This window comes from Canis aureus, chromosome 5 (genome assembly GCF_053574225.1).
Source record: "Canis aureus isolate CA01 chromosome 5, VMU_Caureus_v.1.0, whole genome shotgun sequence".
Lineage (NCBI taxonomy): Eukaryota > Metazoa > Chordata > Mammalia > Carnivora > Canidae > Canis > Canis aureus.
This window is the reverse complement of record NC_135615.1, coordinates 77,157,181-77,177,506: the sequence shown is the minus strand read 5'-3', so window position 1 is coordinate 77,177,506 and position 20,326 is coordinate 77,157,181. Positions and strand designations below refer to the sequence as shown.

At 36.8% G+C, this 20,326-nt stretch overlaps 1 protein-coding gene across 3 annotated transcripts in view; it reads left to right on the top strand.

Annotated features, from left to right (window-relative positions):
* Positions 1-20,326, top strand: part of KDM1A (lysine demethylase 1A) — a 61,580-nt gene that overhangs the window by 5,092 nt on the left and 36,162 nt on the right. For 2 of the 3 annotated variants that reach the window (XM_077899197.1, XM_077899194.1), the window contains exons 2-3: positions 4,572-4,737; positions 18,763-18,822. In XM_077899197.1, coding sequence (XP_077755323.1) covers positions 4,572-4,737; positions 18,763-18,822 — 226 coding nt within the window. The remainder of the gene's footprint in view (positions 1-4,571; positions 4,738-18,762; positions 18,823-20,326) is intronic. The other variant, XM_077899195.1, reaches the window with a different exon arrangement.

Below are 20,326 nucleotides of genomic sequence, written 5' to 3'. Positions count from 1 at the left end.
TAATTAAGTAGGACCAGTGGAGGGAAGAAATGAAACATGCTTGACAGATTATGCAGGGTGTTTTGAGAAGCTGTAGGGAGTCCGGAGTGGACAATTGAACATTGGGAACAATTGGCAGATGACAGATGAGTTTAATTGGAAATGACGTTTTTTCTAGGAGCAAGATAAATTGCAAGGATCAGTAGTGTTTGGGTTGTAGAGTCCTGTCCGGATTATAGAGAGCCAAACACTAGATCTGTGCTATTCAGTATGGTAGTCACTAAGCCCATGTTACTAGTATGACTGAGGAAACTGAGTTTTTACATTTAAAAAAAAAATTAAGACTTTTATTTACTTACTCATGAGAGACAGAGAGTGGCAGAGATATAGGCAGAGGGAGAAGTAGGCTCCCTGCCCAGAGCCTGATGTGGGACTCTATCGCAGGACTCCCTGGGATCATCACCTGAGCCAAAGGCAGACGCTCAATCATTGAGCCACCCAGGTGCCCCTACTTTTAAATTTAAATAGCCCGGGTGACTACTGCTGCCATATTGGTAGCACAAATGCAAAACATTGCCATTATTACAGAAAATGGCATCAGACAGTACTGCACGAGACTATTAAGTACAGACCTTAAGTGCTAGGAAGGAAAGATATATTTGGAAGGTTAGAGTAGTTAGGAAATTTGCAGAGGAGGTGAGCCTTGAATTTTAGGTATTGGAATAATAGAAAAAAATGGTGGGAATCGTTTTTAGGGAGTTTAGGGATCCCTAGAACACTGAGGACTTTTTGACTAGTGTGTTGGAAAACGGCTAAAGGTAAGTCTGACTCATTAGAGCCAGAAAGTTTATATGCTGGTTTGAAAAATTTGGTATTCTCCTGTAAACTATGTGAAAACATCACATATTTGGAAAATCAGTCTGGCAGTTGTGCCCTAGGTGAATTAAAAGGAAGAAAGCTTAAAACAAAAAGACTGGAGCTTTAAGGTGATTGGAAAGTGATTCAATCATTGTAGCAAGGGTGAGGAAGAGAAGGGAGAGACTAGAGGTGTAAATTTCAGAGTCATCTGTGTAAAGGTAAGAATAATTACCCTACTGATTTATAGCTGCCTATTGGACATTTTTGGTTGTAGTAGTTGTAGAACCTTCAAAGTCTTTGAGGATTTTACTTAGAGGTGAGAGGTTCTCACTACTTTGTGTTCAGAGTATCCATTCCTTTTCTCAGAGGAATAGTTTTTTATTCTTTTATTTTTTAGAGTTTTTGTATACTTTCAGATGGTTTAACTTTTTATTTAGCAGAGAAACTATTTTTTTTACAAAATAAAACTATGCAAAAATCTCAAAATAAAGTAGTATTGGCTGTTTTTGTTTTTCAAGATTTTTATTTATTTATTTGTTATGAGAGACACAGAGAGAGAGGCAGAGACACAGGCAGAGGGAGAAGCAGGCTCCATGCAGGGAGCCTGATGTGGGACTCGATCCCTGGTCTCCAGGATCAGGCCCTGGGCTGAAGGCGGTGCTAAACCGCTGAGCCACCGAGGCTTGCCCGTATTTGCCTGTTTTATATTAAATTTAAACTTAAAATCTTTATTTTAAAGATTTTATTTATTTATTTGAGAGAGCGAGCGCGCACAGGTAGGGGCAGGGGCAGAGGGAGAGGGAAAACAGGCTCCCCACTGAGCAGGCAGCCTGATGCCTGGGATGCCTGCGGGCTGATCCCAGGACAGCAGGATCACGATCTGAGCCAAAGGCAGACCATCAACTGACTGAGCCACCCAGGCACCCCATAACCTTTATTTTAGTTGTCAGTCTTTGAGAAAATGAGGCTTTTTTTAATAGAACCACATTTGAGAATGGAGATTAAGCTTAATAGTTACAGTCTTATTTCAGTCTCAGAATCCAATTTTATTTGTTTTATGAAGTATTGTGAAGACCCAATGCTTGATTAGATCCAGCTATTGATAAGTAGTGCAGATGGTTGTTTTTTTAGCTTGTCTTGTCATCTCAGGACACTCTTGGTTGAACAGATTGCAGAAGAAATTGCATTCTTAGGTCTAACCCATATTTAGTATCCAAGCAGTACAAGTTCATGTGTTGTTGGTCTCCAAAGGATTATTGTTTGGTTTAACACATATAAATGTATATTTAAATGAAATTCTGAAGAATCTTAGGATTCTGTGAAACACATTTTTTTTTTCTGGTTATCAATGTTTTTTAACTATTTAGATATTTTTGCTCCTACTTCTAGGTATCTTTCTAATCTCTTTTTTCCCTTGAAAACCAAGAACTCTATTCCTTCTTAGTAGCTACTACATCAAAAGACTGGCTTAAACGATGTTTAAAAGATTGGTTTTGCTTCAAAAGTTCTCAGTAATTTTAATGTGCATTGTGATTGTCCTAGAAGGAGCCTGCAAAAAATGTAGTGTTTCCGAGACTTGATCATGGATTCCTTTTGCCTTCAAAGGGTATTGGTCTTGTGGAACATCCTTTGGAAAGATCCAAAAGGATCTTACATTATTGTTTCAGAATTTGCACATGACCCAGTTCCATGGTAGGCACTTAAGTGATTATTGATTTAAATGGATGAGATTGATGAACAGGATTAAAGGGCTGAATCTTTGGGTAGGGAGGGGTCAAGCACTGTTGAGAGCCAAAAGAAGAAAGGAAACTGCATACTCTAAACATTTATTATATTTTCTGGCCCCTGTATCCAGCTCTTTGAAACTTTTCCCTCCTTGCTGCTTTTTTGCGCATTGTCCTGAGGTCTGTTCCTACAGTTTATCTCAGTCAAATAGGGCAAAGTTTAGTATCTAGATTTCTGGAAGTTTTATTGTAAAGTCCTTCTATGAGATGATTTACCTAATAAGGACCATTAGTTTGCCGCTAGAATTTCAGTTTATTAAGGGCAGGGAGACTCTCATTCATAATTGTTTTCTTCATTGTGACCATGTAATCAGTGTTCCGTATTTGATAGATGAATAGTATCATTCATTTGTTAAATAAGAATTTGAGAGCGTGGGTCAGAACTGTTTAATTTATCTTTAATTTTTGTTTCCATTTTCTGACAATCTTTTTTACCTGTGTTCATGTCATTTAAAAACAATAAAGGCCAAATATAAAAGCAGCCAGCCAAATGGAGCTATTTCCAAGGCATTTCAAAAATTAAGGTAGATTACATTTGCTGTAATCCACAGGACTATTAATTCCAGAAACCTAACAAATTAGGTGTGTTACATATGGAAACCATGTTGTCTTTGCTCTGTCTCCATATCTAACAAATTTTTATTTCATTCATTTTATCTTTTCATTGACTCTGAAGTAGAGAGCTGTTGTTGCTATGGCTTCCTGGAATTTTTTTTTAGGGTGGGAACCACAGTGATAGTTTGCTAGTGTTCTAAGGTTGGTGACTATTTGTAATACTGTATTACACATTTTGGCAAACAGGTCCACATTAATCTTCCCTATAAGTTGCTTTACACCCAGTAGGACATTCACCAAGATTGCTTCCTCTATAATCTTATTACCTGATTCTCTCCTTTATAACCTTTATTACCTTATTCTCTCCTTATAATTCCTTTATGTGAATTAATTAGTAAGTAAGGCCTGTAGTCTCCATTTCTGTTTCATGTAATTTGTTGTATTAAGGATTCTTTTCTTTCATCATTCAACTGTCTTAGGTTATTGGTTATTTTTTAAGCAAATGTACTTTCTCATAGTTTCAGTGTGAATGCTGCCATTTGCAGTTTTTATTACCTGCCATTGCTCCCCATTTGGTTTCTGGGATTTTGTTGTTTTTTCGATGGAATAGTAGAAGTACAGGCTTGGTATTAGACAGACTTGTTTTTCTAGTCGACTATATTTTTATCTCAGGGTTATTTTATTTTATTTTCTAAGGATTTTATTTATTTATTCATGAGAGACACAGAGAGGCAGGCAGAGACACAGGCAGAGGGAGAAGCAAGCTCCATGCAGGGAGCCCGATGTGGGACCCGTTCCCGGGTCTCCAGGATCACACCCCAGGCCAAAGGCGGCACCAAACTGCTGAGCCGCCCGAGTGCCCCTCTCACGGCTATTTTAGTCTTTGTTGAAACTTTCAGTGTGTAAACATGATGTATACATACATATGAATACATATGCATATACAAACCTACATATATACACATGTGCATATTTTAAAAGAGTTCTTAGGAGTTGTAGAGAGCCTCAGATTCGTTGATCTAGATGTCGGTATTGTGATGTAAAATTGATAGATTGGGCTAAAGCTGAACTGATTCCAGACTGTTACATGAGGGATTTTAGGGTTTTTTTGTTCTGTTTTTTAAGTTTGTTTAAGTAATCTCTGTATCCAACATGGGCCACACTTGAACTCATTATCCTGAGATCAGGAGTCATATGCTCTTTGAGCCAGCCAGATGCCCCAAGATTTGGTCTTTAATAGCTGCCTTTTATGAATGAGCTTGTTCCTTGTTATTTGCTTATATCCCTTACAATTTGAAGCTTAAAGGTAGTTCACATTCACTGATGGTTCCAAATTGAGTCCCTGGTTTTAGATGTTCACTGTATTTAGCTTTCCCTGGTATAATCTCCATATAGGTAGAGTACAGAGAGATGGATGAAAGCTTGGCCAACCTCTCAGAAGATGAGTATTACTCAGAAGAAGAGAGAAATGCTAAAGCAGAGAAAGAAAAGAAGCTTCCCCCACCACCCCCTCAAGCCCCACCTGAGGAAGAAAATGAAAGCGAGCCTGAAGAACCATCTGGTGAGTTATAGTAATCAACCAATTTTACTTTATCTTGGAAATAATAAATGGATTAATTCCTATTCCACAGTGTTATTTATGTCTTCATCTTTGGTTTATACTCTGATATTGGTCGTATGTCTGTAGTGTATATATATATGTATACATATACACACGCATACATGCATCCATATTACGGTGGTACTGATATTTTGTGTGTGTCTGTACGGATATAGAAGGAAAGTAAAAGATGGTAATGGAAGGATAGTAGCCTTCTAAGGCACTTGGAAAGTTAGAGAAATAATTAAAACATACAGAAAGCCAAATCTAAAAACCAAACCCCTCAGATTTATCTCTGATTCAGAATTTGTAGATAGAATGGTTCAGAAATTATTCTGGTTAAATTATGCATTTACCACATAGATAATTTCTGATAAAACCTTCAGAGTGAGATCAGTTTTGAGAACAATTTCGTAGTGAACAAATGGAAGATTACGAGGTCAAAAAGAAAAGGTTTAATGCCTGTTATTGTTTAATATTGAGTCCTCCAATCAAAGGAATGGTAGGAGAAAGGGCTATGAAGAAATTCTAAACTTACACAGTCTTCCTATGGCAGTGGAAAGATTGGAGACTATATAGTCTTGATTTCAGAGCTTCAGACATCTTTGAAGAATTCTCACTAATATTCCCTCAGACTAAGTCCTGTTGAGAGACCCAGCCTAGGAGTACCCTTCTCCTTTGAAGAAACCAAACAAAAGTAGAATGTTAATTAATTTTGCATATCATCTGTTCTTGATGGTATTTCATGAACTCTTCTCAACTTTGAATTTCTACTAAGTTCTTCTCTTTAAAATACTTTTTATATTTCTGATAGCTCCAGGTCCACTTACCTCTGTATTCTTTTAGTCCTGCATCTTTTAAAAACAAAATTTTTTGTTTCAGATCCCATCTTTTAATATCTTGCATGACTTTCATAGGTACCCAGATACTGACATATTTGAGAGGTTTATCTTTTGTTTCAGTCTTTTGGGTGGTGGTGTTGGGAGGAGGGTTGGGGGGAGTTCTCCCCTGTGATGTTATATAAATCACTAGATGTTTGTTTTTTAAAGATTATTACTGATGTATTACTTGAGAGAATTACAGGTCAGGTGTTAATTTAAATTTAGATTTAGAACTTAACAAAGAGATTAATTCTGGCTAGAGATTCTGGCCAAAACTCTCAAAAATTAAAATTTATAATTTCAGTAATTATAATAAAGTTTAATAAAAACACAGTTTGAGAACATCTTAAAAGGATTAGATTCTGGGTTCAATTTATCTCAGGAATATGGGGTTTTCTAAGAATGGTTTTCTCTCTCAGTAGAGATACCGGAAGTATGTTTAAAAATTTATTAAAATGACTTCTTGGGCAGTTATTGGCAGTGATCTATTATTACCTCTGGGACTAATGTCCCTGAGACAAATGTTGCCTTCTCCATACCTTAAAACACCCCATTTCTTTTTGTGGATACATTTTTTTCTTTCTAGTCTTTTACATTTAGCTGTCATCCCTTTCTGTCCTTCCCTCCAACTTCTCCCTTGATTCTCTCTATTCCTTTTCATCTGTATTCTTCTGTGATTCTTGCCTTTCTTTTCTTCTGCCTTTGTTGTAGGCTTGCTAAATGAGGTACATGGGGATAAATCTTGATATCCGTCATAATTCAAGAGGCTGTTGATTTCTTGTTTCAAGGGCTCTGAGTATTCTTCAGTAGGTGATCTGATAGTTTAGATGCTGCTTCACCTTCTTTTTGTGTGTGTAGTTGTGTTTCCGGTAGACAGCTGTCTGAAGTTGGTACCAAGTTGATACACATTTTCTTTGTCCTCTGAACATTTTAAACCTGGTACTGGTATTTTCTTTTTCATGAAAGAGATTTTTTTGTTTGTTTTTCCATTAATGTCAGACACTGTTGCCCCAAGAAGTAAATATCTTAACAAAGAGATGTAGGATTTGGGGAACTGTCTTTATGCTATTATGTTGTAGTTAAATTTTTATCCAGTGGTTTAAATAAGTTATCTTAGTATTTGGGGGGATAGTTTAGACTATCTTCAATGCTCAGAGATGTGTTGAAAGCAGCCAAAACTTGCAATATATTATTTGTGATTATGTAAATAAAGTTATTTTTCCTTTAAAACAACTTGAAATTTAAAAAAAGTTTTCCAGCGTGAATTGGGGAAGTATTTGCCCCAGGAAAGTAGTGGCAACACACTGACCTGTGTAATTTAGAAATAGATTGGGCCCTAATACTGAATCATAAAATATTGTCAAGTGAGTTTGTTTGAAAACTGTCCAGGGTTTCCAAATCTCTTGTCTTACCAGAACCAGCTCTTTTGAGTTTTTATTAAAAAATTGAATAGAATCATTGTCATATAGGTATCTTAAAGTCTTTGAGAGAAGATGTGGGACTTGTTCTTTGCCAAATCTTTATCTTAATCATTTTAGGTAATAACAAGAGGTTAACTTACTCTCTTAAAATATGTAAGTAAGGTTTGAATATATTTTATTTTTACCATCCTTTAAGTTTGTTTAGAAAATTTTGCTTGGCTTTCCACCATGTTATTCTTAAGAATATTTTGTTAGCACAAGGTATTCTGAAGTCTGTTGGGTCAGAGGGTATTATTGGAGAAGATTCCTCTAGGAGAATTCTGGGAGGAGGCCAGAAAAGAAGGTTGGAGTCTTTGTTACCAGGCTAAGGAATTTGAATTTCTTGTCCTTTAAACACTGGGAGGAATTGCCAGGGTAGCACTGAGGTATTTTGAGTGAGAGGCATTTTACCAAAATATATTTTTTGTAAAGATCAATTTGATATGCTCTATAAGAGTGAACTAAAGGAGTAAAAGAGACTGGCTTGGAGAGATGATTTAGGTTGTTTTGATAATCGAGTTTAGTGAATTTTGGTCATTGGAAACTATTCTCAATATTAAAGTTGAATTTTTATGGTAACCAGATGTTTGGATTTTTTGTTTGGATTTATGTAATTGGGAAGAAGTTCTGTGTGGCTTAATTATTTTTCGATTTGCCTGCTTTAGATAACTGAATGTAGCTTGTCCTGTAGTAGTCACATGAGTAAATAATGTATTTTTCATACTAAATATTGCTGCTTATATTTAAAATTAAAATGATTTGTTTTCCTAAATGTTTTTGTGTATTTTACATTTACTGTGCACTTCTGAATGTATTTAACAAATGATGGATTTATTTGGTTTCCTAGTGCCTCTTCTAACAAGATAAAAGTGTTTTTTAAAGTCATGCCAACTGAACCTTGAAAAGTCTTTGGAATTGAGTGGTTATTAGTGAGTGGTATCACATAATAGTGGAGCATCTGTAAAATAGAGTAAAAATTCTCAGTTGGATTTTACTGGTTTAGAATAACACCCCTGGTAAATAACCTTCTGTTAGAGAGTTGCTTTTTTTTTCCTTTCTTGGTTCAGTTGTTAACTTTTTATGCCTTTGATTATTCCTCAAAGAGGTTTTATACTATATTAGCTGATTTGCTAGTGCTTAGCTTTTTATTTTCATGCAAAAACATTATTTTTTCTCCCTCCACTGCCTTACAACAGTTGAAAATTTTCAGAAAAATCTTACTAGTAGTTTCTGAATTTAAATTTTGTGTTGGATAGCTGTTTAGGAACTTGGGTTTAGGCAGATATTTGGGGTTAGAAGTAGCTTAGTTGTGTAAGCTTAAGACTAAAAAACTTGCTTTAAAATAGTAAAATGAATTGTGAAATGGGCTATTAGGATGCCTTTCTTAAGCTTTCTTCAGGTTAATGAATTTCTCAATAGAGATATCAGAAGTATGTTTAAAAATGCATATGTATGTGTGTATATATATATATATATATATACACATACATATGTATGTGTATCTACCATTTTTCCAGCCTCAGTGATGTGCTGTTAACACTAATGAAGCTCTTCAAATCATTGGGTAATTTTGTTAGATATGATTAGTTGATTGATGACAGTTCTGCATTATCTGTTTTATTGAATGCCTATAGGAAGAATCACTTTGTCTCCCTGTTTATATTTTTTTAAGAGCATATAAAAACTTATAAGAATGTAAACAAGGGAACCTACTTGCTCTCTGTTGTGCATGGTAATTTTGGGTGTGTGTGTGTGGTATGTGTGTTTGAAAGAGATATAAGCTGTTGAACAGATTACAGTAGTGATGTGAAAGATTGACATGACAAAAAGTAGTTTTTAATAATTTGGCGGGCACTGTTCATGTAATAGTCATACTGTAGGTTGAAAGAATACTTTAAAAAATCACATGAAAGGAGATGCAACATGAATTAGTAAAAGTTACTAAATTCTAGAAAATAACACAAAATATGTGTATATAGGAAGAAGAACTTAGTTTAAAATGCAATGAAATTTGATCACAAATACTGTTATAATGAAAATATTTATGACAAAAGATTGATGACTTAATATTTTATGAATTGCTTATTCAGTACGGCAAAAATCTAAAAGGCAGAATCTTTTGGACTGTCCTTTAGAACTTAGTATACTAGAATTTGACCAGAGAAGAGTTTCAGATGAGTTTCCTTACATTAAAAGAAAAAAGAATCAGTGGTCCTAATACTTGTATAATGGGCTTTATATTTTTTTAGTTCCTTGTTCTTTAGGGTCCTGTGTGAGGCAGTCATACTGATTGTGGTCAGTAAAAGTCCTAGGTTTAGCAGCATGGATAGTTATGGTCAGAGTTCAGTGAATAATTTTGTTTACTGTGCCATAACTATTTTCAAGTAGCTTATCCCAGGCTCTTCTCTCTGATTTCTTTTGCTTGCCTTCAAGAACAATCATATAACAGGAGTAGCTTTTAGATTTCATGAGAATGGACTCCATTACCTCCACTGGGAGGATTATAGAATTTTCTATTACACCCTGCATACCCAGCAGGAGGCCCTCTTTTGTAGATTTACTAGAGGTTGCTGGGAAATTCATTCCTAACAGAGTTGTTTATGTTGCCATTTTGGCCTATTATCAAATAAGTGCCTGAAATCATTTGAGTTCTCATTGAATGAAGTATGATGTGTAACATTTAGAATGCAGACCTAGCCCCCCTCTTTTTTGTATAGCATCATTTCAGTATTTTGATTTGCCACTGTGCCCCAGAATAATTTCCTGGAGGGCTAAGGATAAAAAAGTCACAGGCTGGAAAGGTAATCTAGGTTAATTCACGATTTTTGTATTTTGAGTGGTAACTAAAAATGGGCCAAGATATGTATCACTATAAAGTACATGGTCCCCGCACTCATAATTTATGGCCTAGTATGAGATATAAATGTGTATATAAATCCAATAGAAGGTGAAATAACTCTTAGATAACACATTTTAGAATAAAAATTTGGAGAGAGAGGCAGGAAGAGTAGGAGGGAAGTAGATCTTATTTTTTTTTCTTTTAAAGATTTTATTTATTCACGAGGGACACAGAGAGAGAGAGAGAGAGGGAGGGAGGCACAGACACAGGCAGAGGGAGAAGCAGGCTCCATGCAGGGAGCCTGATGTGGGACTTGATCCTGGGTCTCCAGGATCACACCCTGGGCTGAAGGTGGCACTAAACCGCTGAGCCACCCGGGCTGCCCGGAAGTAGATCTTAAATCCTTGGTTTACTGGAAGGATTTTTAAAAAGGTTGTATGGAAGAAATTTTTTTTAATTTAATTTATTTTATTTATTCATGAGAGACACAGAGAGAGAGAGGCAGAGACATAGGCAGAGGGAGAAGTAGGCTCCCTGTGGGGAACCTGAGGCAGGGCTTGATCCCAGGACCCCAGGATCACAACCTGAGCCAAAGGCAGATGCTCAACCACTGAGCCATCCAGGTGCCCCCCCCCCCTTTCTTTTAAGATTTTATTTTTAAGCAATCTGTATACCCAACGTGGGGCTTGAACTCATAGCTTTGAGTCACATGCCCCACCGACCGAGTTTCAAGTCACATGCCCCAACCGACTGAGCCATGTACTGGGAAGGGAAATTAAAAAAAAAAAAAAAAAAGAAATAGAGACATCTATCCTTTTCTCTTCTTTTTTCTTTTTCCTTTCCTTTCCTTTCTTTTTCTTTACTTCACTTATTCATAGAGAGAGACAGGGAGAGGCAGAGACACAGGCAGAGGCAGAGGCAGAGGCAGAGGCAGAGGGAGAAGCAGGCTCCATGCAGGGAGCCAGATGTAGGACTCGATTCCAGGTGTCTAGGATTACGCCCTGGGCTGAAGGTGGTGCTAAATTGCTGAACCACCCAGGCTGCCCTAGAGACATTTTCTATACAAAGTAACATTGCCCCAAATTTGGCAGTTCTTCATGGACTTTATTCCACACGTTACTTCTAAAGTTACAATGCTTTGTTCCAGACATGTTGCTGGATTCTGTGGGTTCGGAGCTGAAGACTAGGTCTTACTGCAGAGAATTCATAGTCCACTTTAGGGTTACAGATTTAATAATTGTCTATAGTGAAGAAACAGTACAATAAAAGTATATTCAAAGTATGGTGAGAATCCACAAGTTGTTTTTAAATGTTTTTCCAAAAATTGGGTTTTGGAGGTTTTACATTAAAACATGAAGGAATTAAATTAGGCTTTTTTGAAAGCAGTAATATCCTTGATTTTTAACTGGTTACTGCTTTGGGCTGATAACCATTGAATCAGATGCTACCAGTTTCATGTTCGGTCTTTGACAGATTGAGCTGCTTTTGATGATTCCATTTCACTGATTGTTTTGTTTTTTTATTAAGACAAAGTGGTTGTTTGGTTAGTGGAGGAATTTTATTTGTATAGTTTCCTTGAATTCTTTTTGCTACCATCCTTTATTTGGTGTGGTCTTGGTATAATAGAAGAACAGGATACTTGGGCTATGAGGATTTTCTCATCTGCAGAATGGGGCTTGGTATGGGATCAAATGAGAAAATAGGAATTCCACCCTCATGTACAAACATCTTATATGTATTAAACACAGAGTTGATCTAGCAATAGGGTGGATTGACATTTTATCAGGAAAAAATGAGAGTAAGTTGTTGGTTGACATACATACTCATCACTTTTGGAAAGTGGGAAGTATTTGTGGTAGCCCATTTTTAGTAGCATGTCATTTGCAAAATCATTTAAGTTTTTGTGCATTAAATCCTAGGAATGGCAAATGTTGGTACTTTTTTAATGTTAGATTCTCTCTTCTAGAATAACCTAATCAAAATCTGTGTATCAACTATTGAGATATAACAAATGTTAACATTTTGCAGTATTTGCTGATCACACAGGTCTTAAACATTTGAAGATAGAGTTATGTTTTTGTTTTTGTTATCTTTTTGCATCTTCTGATATGTGAAGATAGAAGATCATATGTGATTAATGCCTAAGAAGCTGTATCTCCTTCCTTCCTTGTACTCAAATCATACTGAGGATGGGAAGAGCCTCTAATCATGGTCTGAGAAGATGTAGATGGCCAGCATTCTGAGAAACTCGCTTGAGCAGAAAAAAAGGGATTCTCTTATTGAAATTCTCTCATGGTTATCAGTTGTGAAAAGTTATTATGGTTCTTTTTAATAGGTTCAGGGTAATGTTCAGTATTGGCCTTTTTAGAAACAGGTGAGGGGTGCCTGGCTGGCTTGGTCAGAAGAGCATGAGACTTGTTTTCTTTGTGAATTCGAGCCCATGTTGGGTGTGGAGATTATAAACTAACTTTAAAAAAACAGGTGAATAAACTGGAAAAGTAAGCTTTATATTAACAACTCAAGCTTGGTAGCTTTAAGCTTGATAGTTGAGCAACATGACAACATATAAATTGTAGACTTTCTCCTGAACATTTTGAAGAGTGAACTACAAACCAAGATTTTACAACAGAATAGGTGAGGAAAATGTCTACTATGGAATGTGGAAGGAAATAGCATGTTAAAAAGTTAATTCTTCCCTTTGGCTTCTAAAAGCTTTGTTTTTCTTCTTTAGTTTATAGGGCTTTTACTTTGTATAGGATTTCTGTTACGAGTTTCTCACTTCTGCCCCAGTGTTGTCTTCAGGTGCAAATCAGCAGTGCTCCAGCTCCTCCAGTCAAAGTGAGGAAATTCTAGGTAGGCTCCTACATTAAGCAGCGCCGTTTTCCTACATTCTAGACCTTATTGACACTGTAAACTAGGGTTGGAATTCTAATTGGAATCCACAGATTTCGTTCTGGATAATTTTGTTGAAGAGAATTGGTCAGGTTAGCCTGTGTTTTTTTTTTTTTTTTTTTTAATTTTTATTTATTTATGATAGTCACACAGAGAGAGCGAGAGAGGCAGAGACACAGGCAGAGGGAGAAACAGGCTCCATGCACCGGGAGCCCGATGTGGGATTCGATCCTGGGTCTCCAGGATCACGCCCTGGGCCCAAAGGCAGGCACTAAACCGCTGCGCCACCCAGGGATCCCAAGGTTAGCCTGTGTTTAAATAGCTCTGATGTGCTTCAAAGGAATGCCTGAGGCTTTCCTTCAGGCTAGTTTTATCTGTCTCTGTGATCTAAATTTACTTCCCTTTGCATTTTGAATTGTTGTAGATCATTTTTTATTCTGTCCAGAATCATAGTCAAAAAGTTAGAAAAGAGATACATCAAGAGCAGTATACTTGAGGATGTTAAAGCTATCTATCACTATAGAGAGGACTGGAAGGCAGCACAAAGTGGTGATAGCCCTCATAACTCACTACCTTTCAGTTATTTAAACTTTTTTGGGGATCCCTGTGTGGCGCAGTGGTTTGGCGCCTGCCTTTGACCCAGGGCACGATCCTGGAGACCCGGGATCGAACCCCACATCGGGCTCCCGGTGCATGGAGCCTGCTTCTCCCTCTGCCTGTGTCTCTGCCTCTCTCTCTCTCTCTCTCTATCATAAATAAAAAAAATAAAAATAAAAAAAATTAAACTTTTTTGGTCATTTGTTTATGGTGACCAATTCCTCTTTGAAACTGTGACTTTCCTTATGAGATTATAGTCCTACATTTACAACTGCTTCAAACTCTCTGAGCCTATTATTACCTCCATGTTATTTTAAAGTTTTGGTCCCATTCTAACTTTGAAGTTCTGGCCCTTTTTTTTTTTAAATTTATTTTGTGGGGTGGTGGGTTGCAGAGGGAGGGAGAAAATCCTGAAGCTGATTTCATACTGAGCACTGATCCTGACACTGGGCTCTATCCCAGAACCCTGAGATCATGACCTGAGCAGAAATCAAGAGTCAGCTGCATAACTGACTCTACCACCCACGTGCCCCTGGAATTCTAGTCTTTAATTACTTTAAAGAATAAGTAATTAAGTAAAGAGCATTTCCATTTAATTTAATTCACATAAATTTTTCCTAAATTTCCCATTGTGTCCATTGCATTACCATTTCTGAACTTAAAACCTGGGAGTCAATCCTGAACATCCCTTAGCCCTTTGATCAAGTGTTTTAAAGTCATGTATCTTCTGTGCACAGCTTCTTTGACTTGTTATGCCTTATCCATTTTCATTGTTACCTTTTTATTCTAGTGAATTTTACTTCATATCTAAATTATTTAAGCAATCTTTCATTTGGATCTCCTTTATCTAGATCACCTTCTCCCTTTGATCTGTCTGGTACAAAGTGGCCAGATTAGATTAATTAAAATATCACTTGTTTTGCTGCTTTTCTGTGACAGATCATACAGTTCTACTCCCATAACTATTAAGATCGAGTTTAGGTTTTGACACTGAAAGAGGCCCATTTTACCTATCCTGCTCTCCCACATCTGCAAGTACTCTGTGGTTCTCCATACATACCAGCTCTGTGCTTTTCTTGCTTTTTATAAGTGTTCTGGACCATGCTGGTGGTTTGACCTGCCAAATCTCCGGATTTGTTCAGAAAACCTTCCCTGATTCCTTAAGTCTGTGTTAGCTTCTTTTTTCCCTTAAAAAAAGGGGGGGGGGAGTTTCTTTCTGGATATTTTTCATCTTTTCCCCAATTAGATGGTAAGCCTTTTGAAAATAGGTACTTACCATGTTCAACTTTCTACTCGTGCTTGGCAATTTTGGAATAGGTATTCAGTAAACATTTTATTAGTGAGATTATTTAAAATATAAACTAAACTGAGGTGTTAATAGAGTGGAAACTCGTGTGTTCAAAGATGATTTAAACTTTTAAGGTTTTGTTTTTTTCCTCTGCTAATTTGTCAGATTTGCTTGAACCCAGTAGCTTGGCAGTCACTTTCATTCTATAGCTTTGGTAAAATTTTTATTACATTTTGTAAAGTTGATTTTTTATTTAAAAATCATTGCTTCTCAGAAGACTTAGAAGTTTCTCAAATTGTCTACAAAGTTACTAATTTGAATGTGATTTCAACAAACTAAAGTCAAAATGTGAATCAGCTGTTCAGTATGTTCCTGGAACAACACATCAGTGATCCTGCCTTCCATGCTTGTCAGATAAAAATATTTGAAAGACATCATAGATTTCCTTTTAAGATGTTGGAAGAGTGATCTCTTGAGAATTTGAATCAAGATGAGAAATCATCCTCTAGTGACTGAAACTAAAATACTTCACTGTTCTTTGATAATAACCTACCAGGTCTGTGAAAGGTTTATTAGAAGGCAACTGAAAGGCTGCTATGTAAGATAAACCAAAGATTTTATTTTTGACTTGTAGAAGAGATGTGCAAATACAGGTACTAAGGATCTCTGCTTCAGACTTGAGGAGTGTGTGTGTGTGTGTGTGTGTGTGTGTGGTGGGAATGAAAACAGAAGGAAGTCTCCTGCGCAGTGCAGTGGTGCCAAAATCAAGGTGATATGAAAAAGTTGCTTTTGTATATTTTCATTTTCCAATTTGAATTTGAGCTCATGGAGGATAACAACTGTACTTGACTGCTGTTCCATGTCTTTGTGCTACTGTCAGAAACAGAGTCCTAGGCCAGAAGAATTCAAGAAATAAGTGAATATGGCATTTTATATGTTCTAATCAGAGACACTCCTGGATAGAAAATTAGCTGTAAACATTTATATGTGTGTTTTTAAGAAAATGGTGAAAGAATTGCTCTAGAATATCACTAATAAAGATGATGCTGTTACCTGTCTTTGGAGAAGTAGGCACTCTCCAAATACTCAGTGTGTTATGATTAGAGAGAAAGTAGCAACCTCATCTTTAAACATTCATCAAGTCAAGAGACACATTGTTCCCTTACTTAATTTAAGCACTTTTTGTTTCGCTTCTCATCATTTCTTAAGCGTTTATTTATTTTTTTTTTTAATTTTTATTTATTTGTGATAGAGAGAGAGAGAGAGGCAGAGACATAGGCAGAGGGAGAAGCAGGCTCCATGCGCTGGGATCCCGGGTCTCCAGGATCGCTCCCTGGGCCAAAGGCAGGCGCTAAACCGCTGCGCCACCCAGGGATCCCTTCTTAAGCGTTTATATCACATATTTGGTTTTCTCCTATTTCTCTGCTTATGCAGTACTTTGGAGTTTCTCTCTGTCTCCCTTTGACTTTATACTGTTAAGAGGTATCCCTTAAATCATCACAGGGTTTTGAATATTTTTCATATTACTCCTACATATTTTATTAAAGAATAGTATATGAGTTTTGTTCCTTTTTTCAAAAGCAGAAGGTGAAAAAGACCTCCCTACCTTGTAAAAGAACGACCTTGTTAAGCTTTTGAGTGCATAAATCAGGCTTAAGAAATCTATATTTCCATTAAAGACCATTGACAGAAAACAATCAGCCAAGAGCTACCTGGAGGTTAAAATAAATTAATTTAGCGTACTGTATGACATGTAGTGTAGTAAGGGGAGAAAGCAAATAAATGATAGAAATAGGAAGGGTAAAATAATTCAGACTTAATGGCTAGCTTAAAAGTAGGCTTTATTATTATTATTTTTTAAAGTGGTAAAATGCCTTCGTGACAGGAGACTGTAGCTTTCATTCTTGGTATAGCAGGGTACATAATTTGAGAGAGAGTAGTTATATTATTCCTAGTGCTTAAATGTTATTCTTGGAAACTATTTATTTCATTGTTCTGAGCCCTCTCCCCCCTTTTAAAAATTGATTCAATCTTTTGATTTAGTGTGGTTCTATTTGGAACCAAACAGAACAATAACAACTTCTTTAAAAAAAAAAAAAACTAAAAGTTTTTTTATGAATAAATCTAGAAGTTATTGAGAATGAACTTTTTTTTAAAGATTTATTTATTCATGAGAGACACAAAGAGAAAGGCAGAGACACAGACAGAGGGAGAAGCAGGCTCCCCAAGGGGAGCCTGATGTGGGACTCTATCCCAGGACTCTGGGATCATGACCCGAGCCCAAGGCAGACGCTCAATTACTGAGCCACTCAGGTACTCCAAGAATGAACATTTTTTTTAATTTAAACTTTAAAAGTAAAAATTAAAACATAGGGCCTGCATTTTCAAGATGTTTGCAGACTGAATTTTGTAAGGAGTCATCTCTTTGGAATTATATGCCCTTTTCTAAAGGCTGTAAACAAATTATATATACATCTTGAGCCTTGTCTGAGAACCATACCCTTCTATAGAAGAACCTCAAGGGTCCTTCAGACAGAAGCATAGTGAAATAATTTAAAAAAAAAAATTAAAAAAAATTAAAAAAAATTAAAAATTTATTCATGAGAGAGAGGCAGAGGATGAAGCAGGCTCCCCTATAGGGAGCCCCAAGTGGGACTGATCTTGGGATCACACCCTGGAGGGGAAGGCAGATGTTCAACCCCTGAGCCACTCAGGCTCCCCATGAAATAATTTTATTTTTATTTTTTTTTAAAGATTTTATTTATTCATGATAGACAGAGAGAGAGAGGGAGGGAGGCAGAGACACAGGCAGAGGGAGAAGCAGGCTCCATACGGGGAGCCTGATGCGGTGTTCCATCCCGGGACTCCAGGATCATGCCCTGAGCCACCCAGGGATCCCCCATTAAATAATTTTAGAATGAGATTCTATCCTATCTTCTAGTAACCCATTCTAATGTCAAACATCAATTCTTTCTAAACACCTTCATATATATGAGGGTAGAAATGTCATTTTCGCTTTCCTGCTCCCTTAAAATTCACATGGTAGTCAGTCTGCTTTTTCGTTGAGATTCTTTTAAAATAAACTGTTCAGTGAAGCGTGTCTAGTTTAGGTCATTGGAGAGAGTTTTCATATCTTTCAAGGATCATGCTGTAGTTTTCCTGTAGTGTACCAGGTTGCTAGAAGCTTAAGGAGATTGATAGCATCTGTCTTGGTGATAGATTTTGAAAGAGTCTAGAAGATGATCTGTCCTGACTTTGTCTGATTGAACTTTCAAGCTGTGATACTTTTCTTGAAGTTATATTTCTACTTTTTAGTCAATTAGGAAAATCTCTAACCTGGCTTGTTGTGTAGCTTGAGTTAGAAGCTCCATCATATCTAGCCTCCCCCGACTCCAACCATGTGTGTCTATCCACATTACTTGGCATATGACTGCAGGGTGTCTTGTGGTGTGTTTGAAAGTTTTACTAAGGAAGCACTGGTGTATTCAGATCTAGTGCTGTCTGGCATGCATAGTAAATGAAACTTGTTTTGGAGCTGAATCTTTACAATGCCTGCTTTGAAGTCAGAGGGAGAATTTTTCATTAAAACTGTCTTTTGCTTGTTTATTAAGTATACTCCTTGTGGATAGAAAGGTAAAGATAAAGGGAGATTGTTGCAGCTCTAGACCTAGAGCACGTTACACTGATCTCTCAGTCTAGCAACAAGTAGTAAAAGACCTTTGGAATTCATTTTTCCCCCATCCAGCCTTGATTAAATAAGACTGACAGCAAGGATTTAGTGATTAGAAATACTGTGTACTTTGCTCTGCTACCTTTCAACAAGAATCAGTGTGTAAAGTTGAAATTTTCTGACCAGAATTTGGAAGACTATGATGTGATTCCCTGGGCCTGATTCAAGAAGGAGCTCTCTGAATATGGGTTTACTAGTTGGTGGTGAATTTGTGAGTCACCAACTATTAGGCCTTTATGTCCAGATATTATCTTAATTTATGGAGTAAGGTCCCTGAGTTCTCCTCTTTCCTTCCACAGGGCAAGCAGGAGGACTTCAAGACGACAGTTCTGGAGGGTATGGAGACGGCCAAGCATCAGGTGAGGGTGGCATTAGATGCTTGCCACTTAGTAGCAAGAGCCGCCAAGTCAGGGATTGATGCTTGCAAGTGTTTTTGGCTATGGTATCCACATTTTAGCCAGAAGCGCAGGGGAAATTTAACCCGCAGGACAGGGTAGTGGAATAGGAGAAGGTGTAGCCAGAACAAAGGCAAGCAAAACATTTTGAAGTCCTCAGGCCGATCTCAGCCCTCCGCTCTTCATGTTCTTGAGGAGATGGCGGGTACTTTTCTCCCCAGCAGCTTTTATAGTAGCAGTAAACATATAAAACATATTTAAGAATCATGGGACCTTTAAAAAGTAAAGCTATAAACACAGAGAGGAGAAGCCACAGGCTGAAAGCCTTCAAAAAAAATAAAAATAGGACAGAAAGGCATTCTAGGAGTTAGAGGAATTATACAGGCAGGGGATTCCTCAGAAGTGGTTGTTAGATGGTGTTGGGTACATATTTTTCAATTAACATTACATAGTTAATTTTGTAGTTTAAACATTTTGTCACGTGAAAATTCATCGTTTTTTAAAAGTCTACTCGAAATGCTTTCTTTTCAGATCAAACTGTTGAGATTTTTACTTCTAGGAAAAGGTAAAGGATTAAGTGATTTATAGGGCCCATCTGGAGCCATTAAAGTTTGTTTCAAGAATCCAAAGTAGTATGTCTGGATTTCATCCTTTGCCTTGGATGTTTTTGTGTGGTTCAGTGCTCAAAGCTGACTGATAACGTACATTTTGATAGAAATGGAATAGGTATTACTTCACTTTTGGAGTTTGTTACTTTTCAACTGTTAAGTTTACTTTAAAATTATTTGTCTTTTGCAGTTCTGTACAGCAGGTCTAGGAAATACTTGTATTTTACTCTTGGGTCAAAGTTCACTGTTAATGCAGAAATTAGTACATCGGGGATCCAGAATGTTAGAAGTAAACTTGTTTAAATGTTCTCCCAAGGATCGGAGGTTGATAATCAGCTCATGGTTATCTGAGAGGAGTTAAAATCCTCATTCAGAGTCTGTGGCAGATAAACCTTCAAGAATGCTGTTCATCAAATGATGCATAATTGGATCTTCCATGGAACTGTTGAGGATCAGGGATAGCCTTTAGAGCTTTAATCTTGAAAGTAATTGAGTTTTCTTGCTTTTTGTTTTAACGTGGATAAATTTACTCTTTTGCTTTAGTAAACAGTACATTGTATTGCTGAAAGTAAAAACAGACTTTCATATAAAATTGTGGTGCTTCTGACTTACTGTTTAGTAGAACATGAGTTTTTTAAAGTGTTTCCAAGAATAGTGGGGACTATTCTGAACCCTTCAAGACCTCTCTTCAGATCTTTGTCATGCTCAGAAGCATGCATTTGTGAGATGATCATTTAGAAGCATATGCTTGTAAGTGATCAACATTCTTTTTTTAATAAAGGCAAATGACCCTCATGGGTATCTTGGGACCAGGATCATATCTTAACTTCTATAAATCCACATCAGTCTGGTGTATTCAT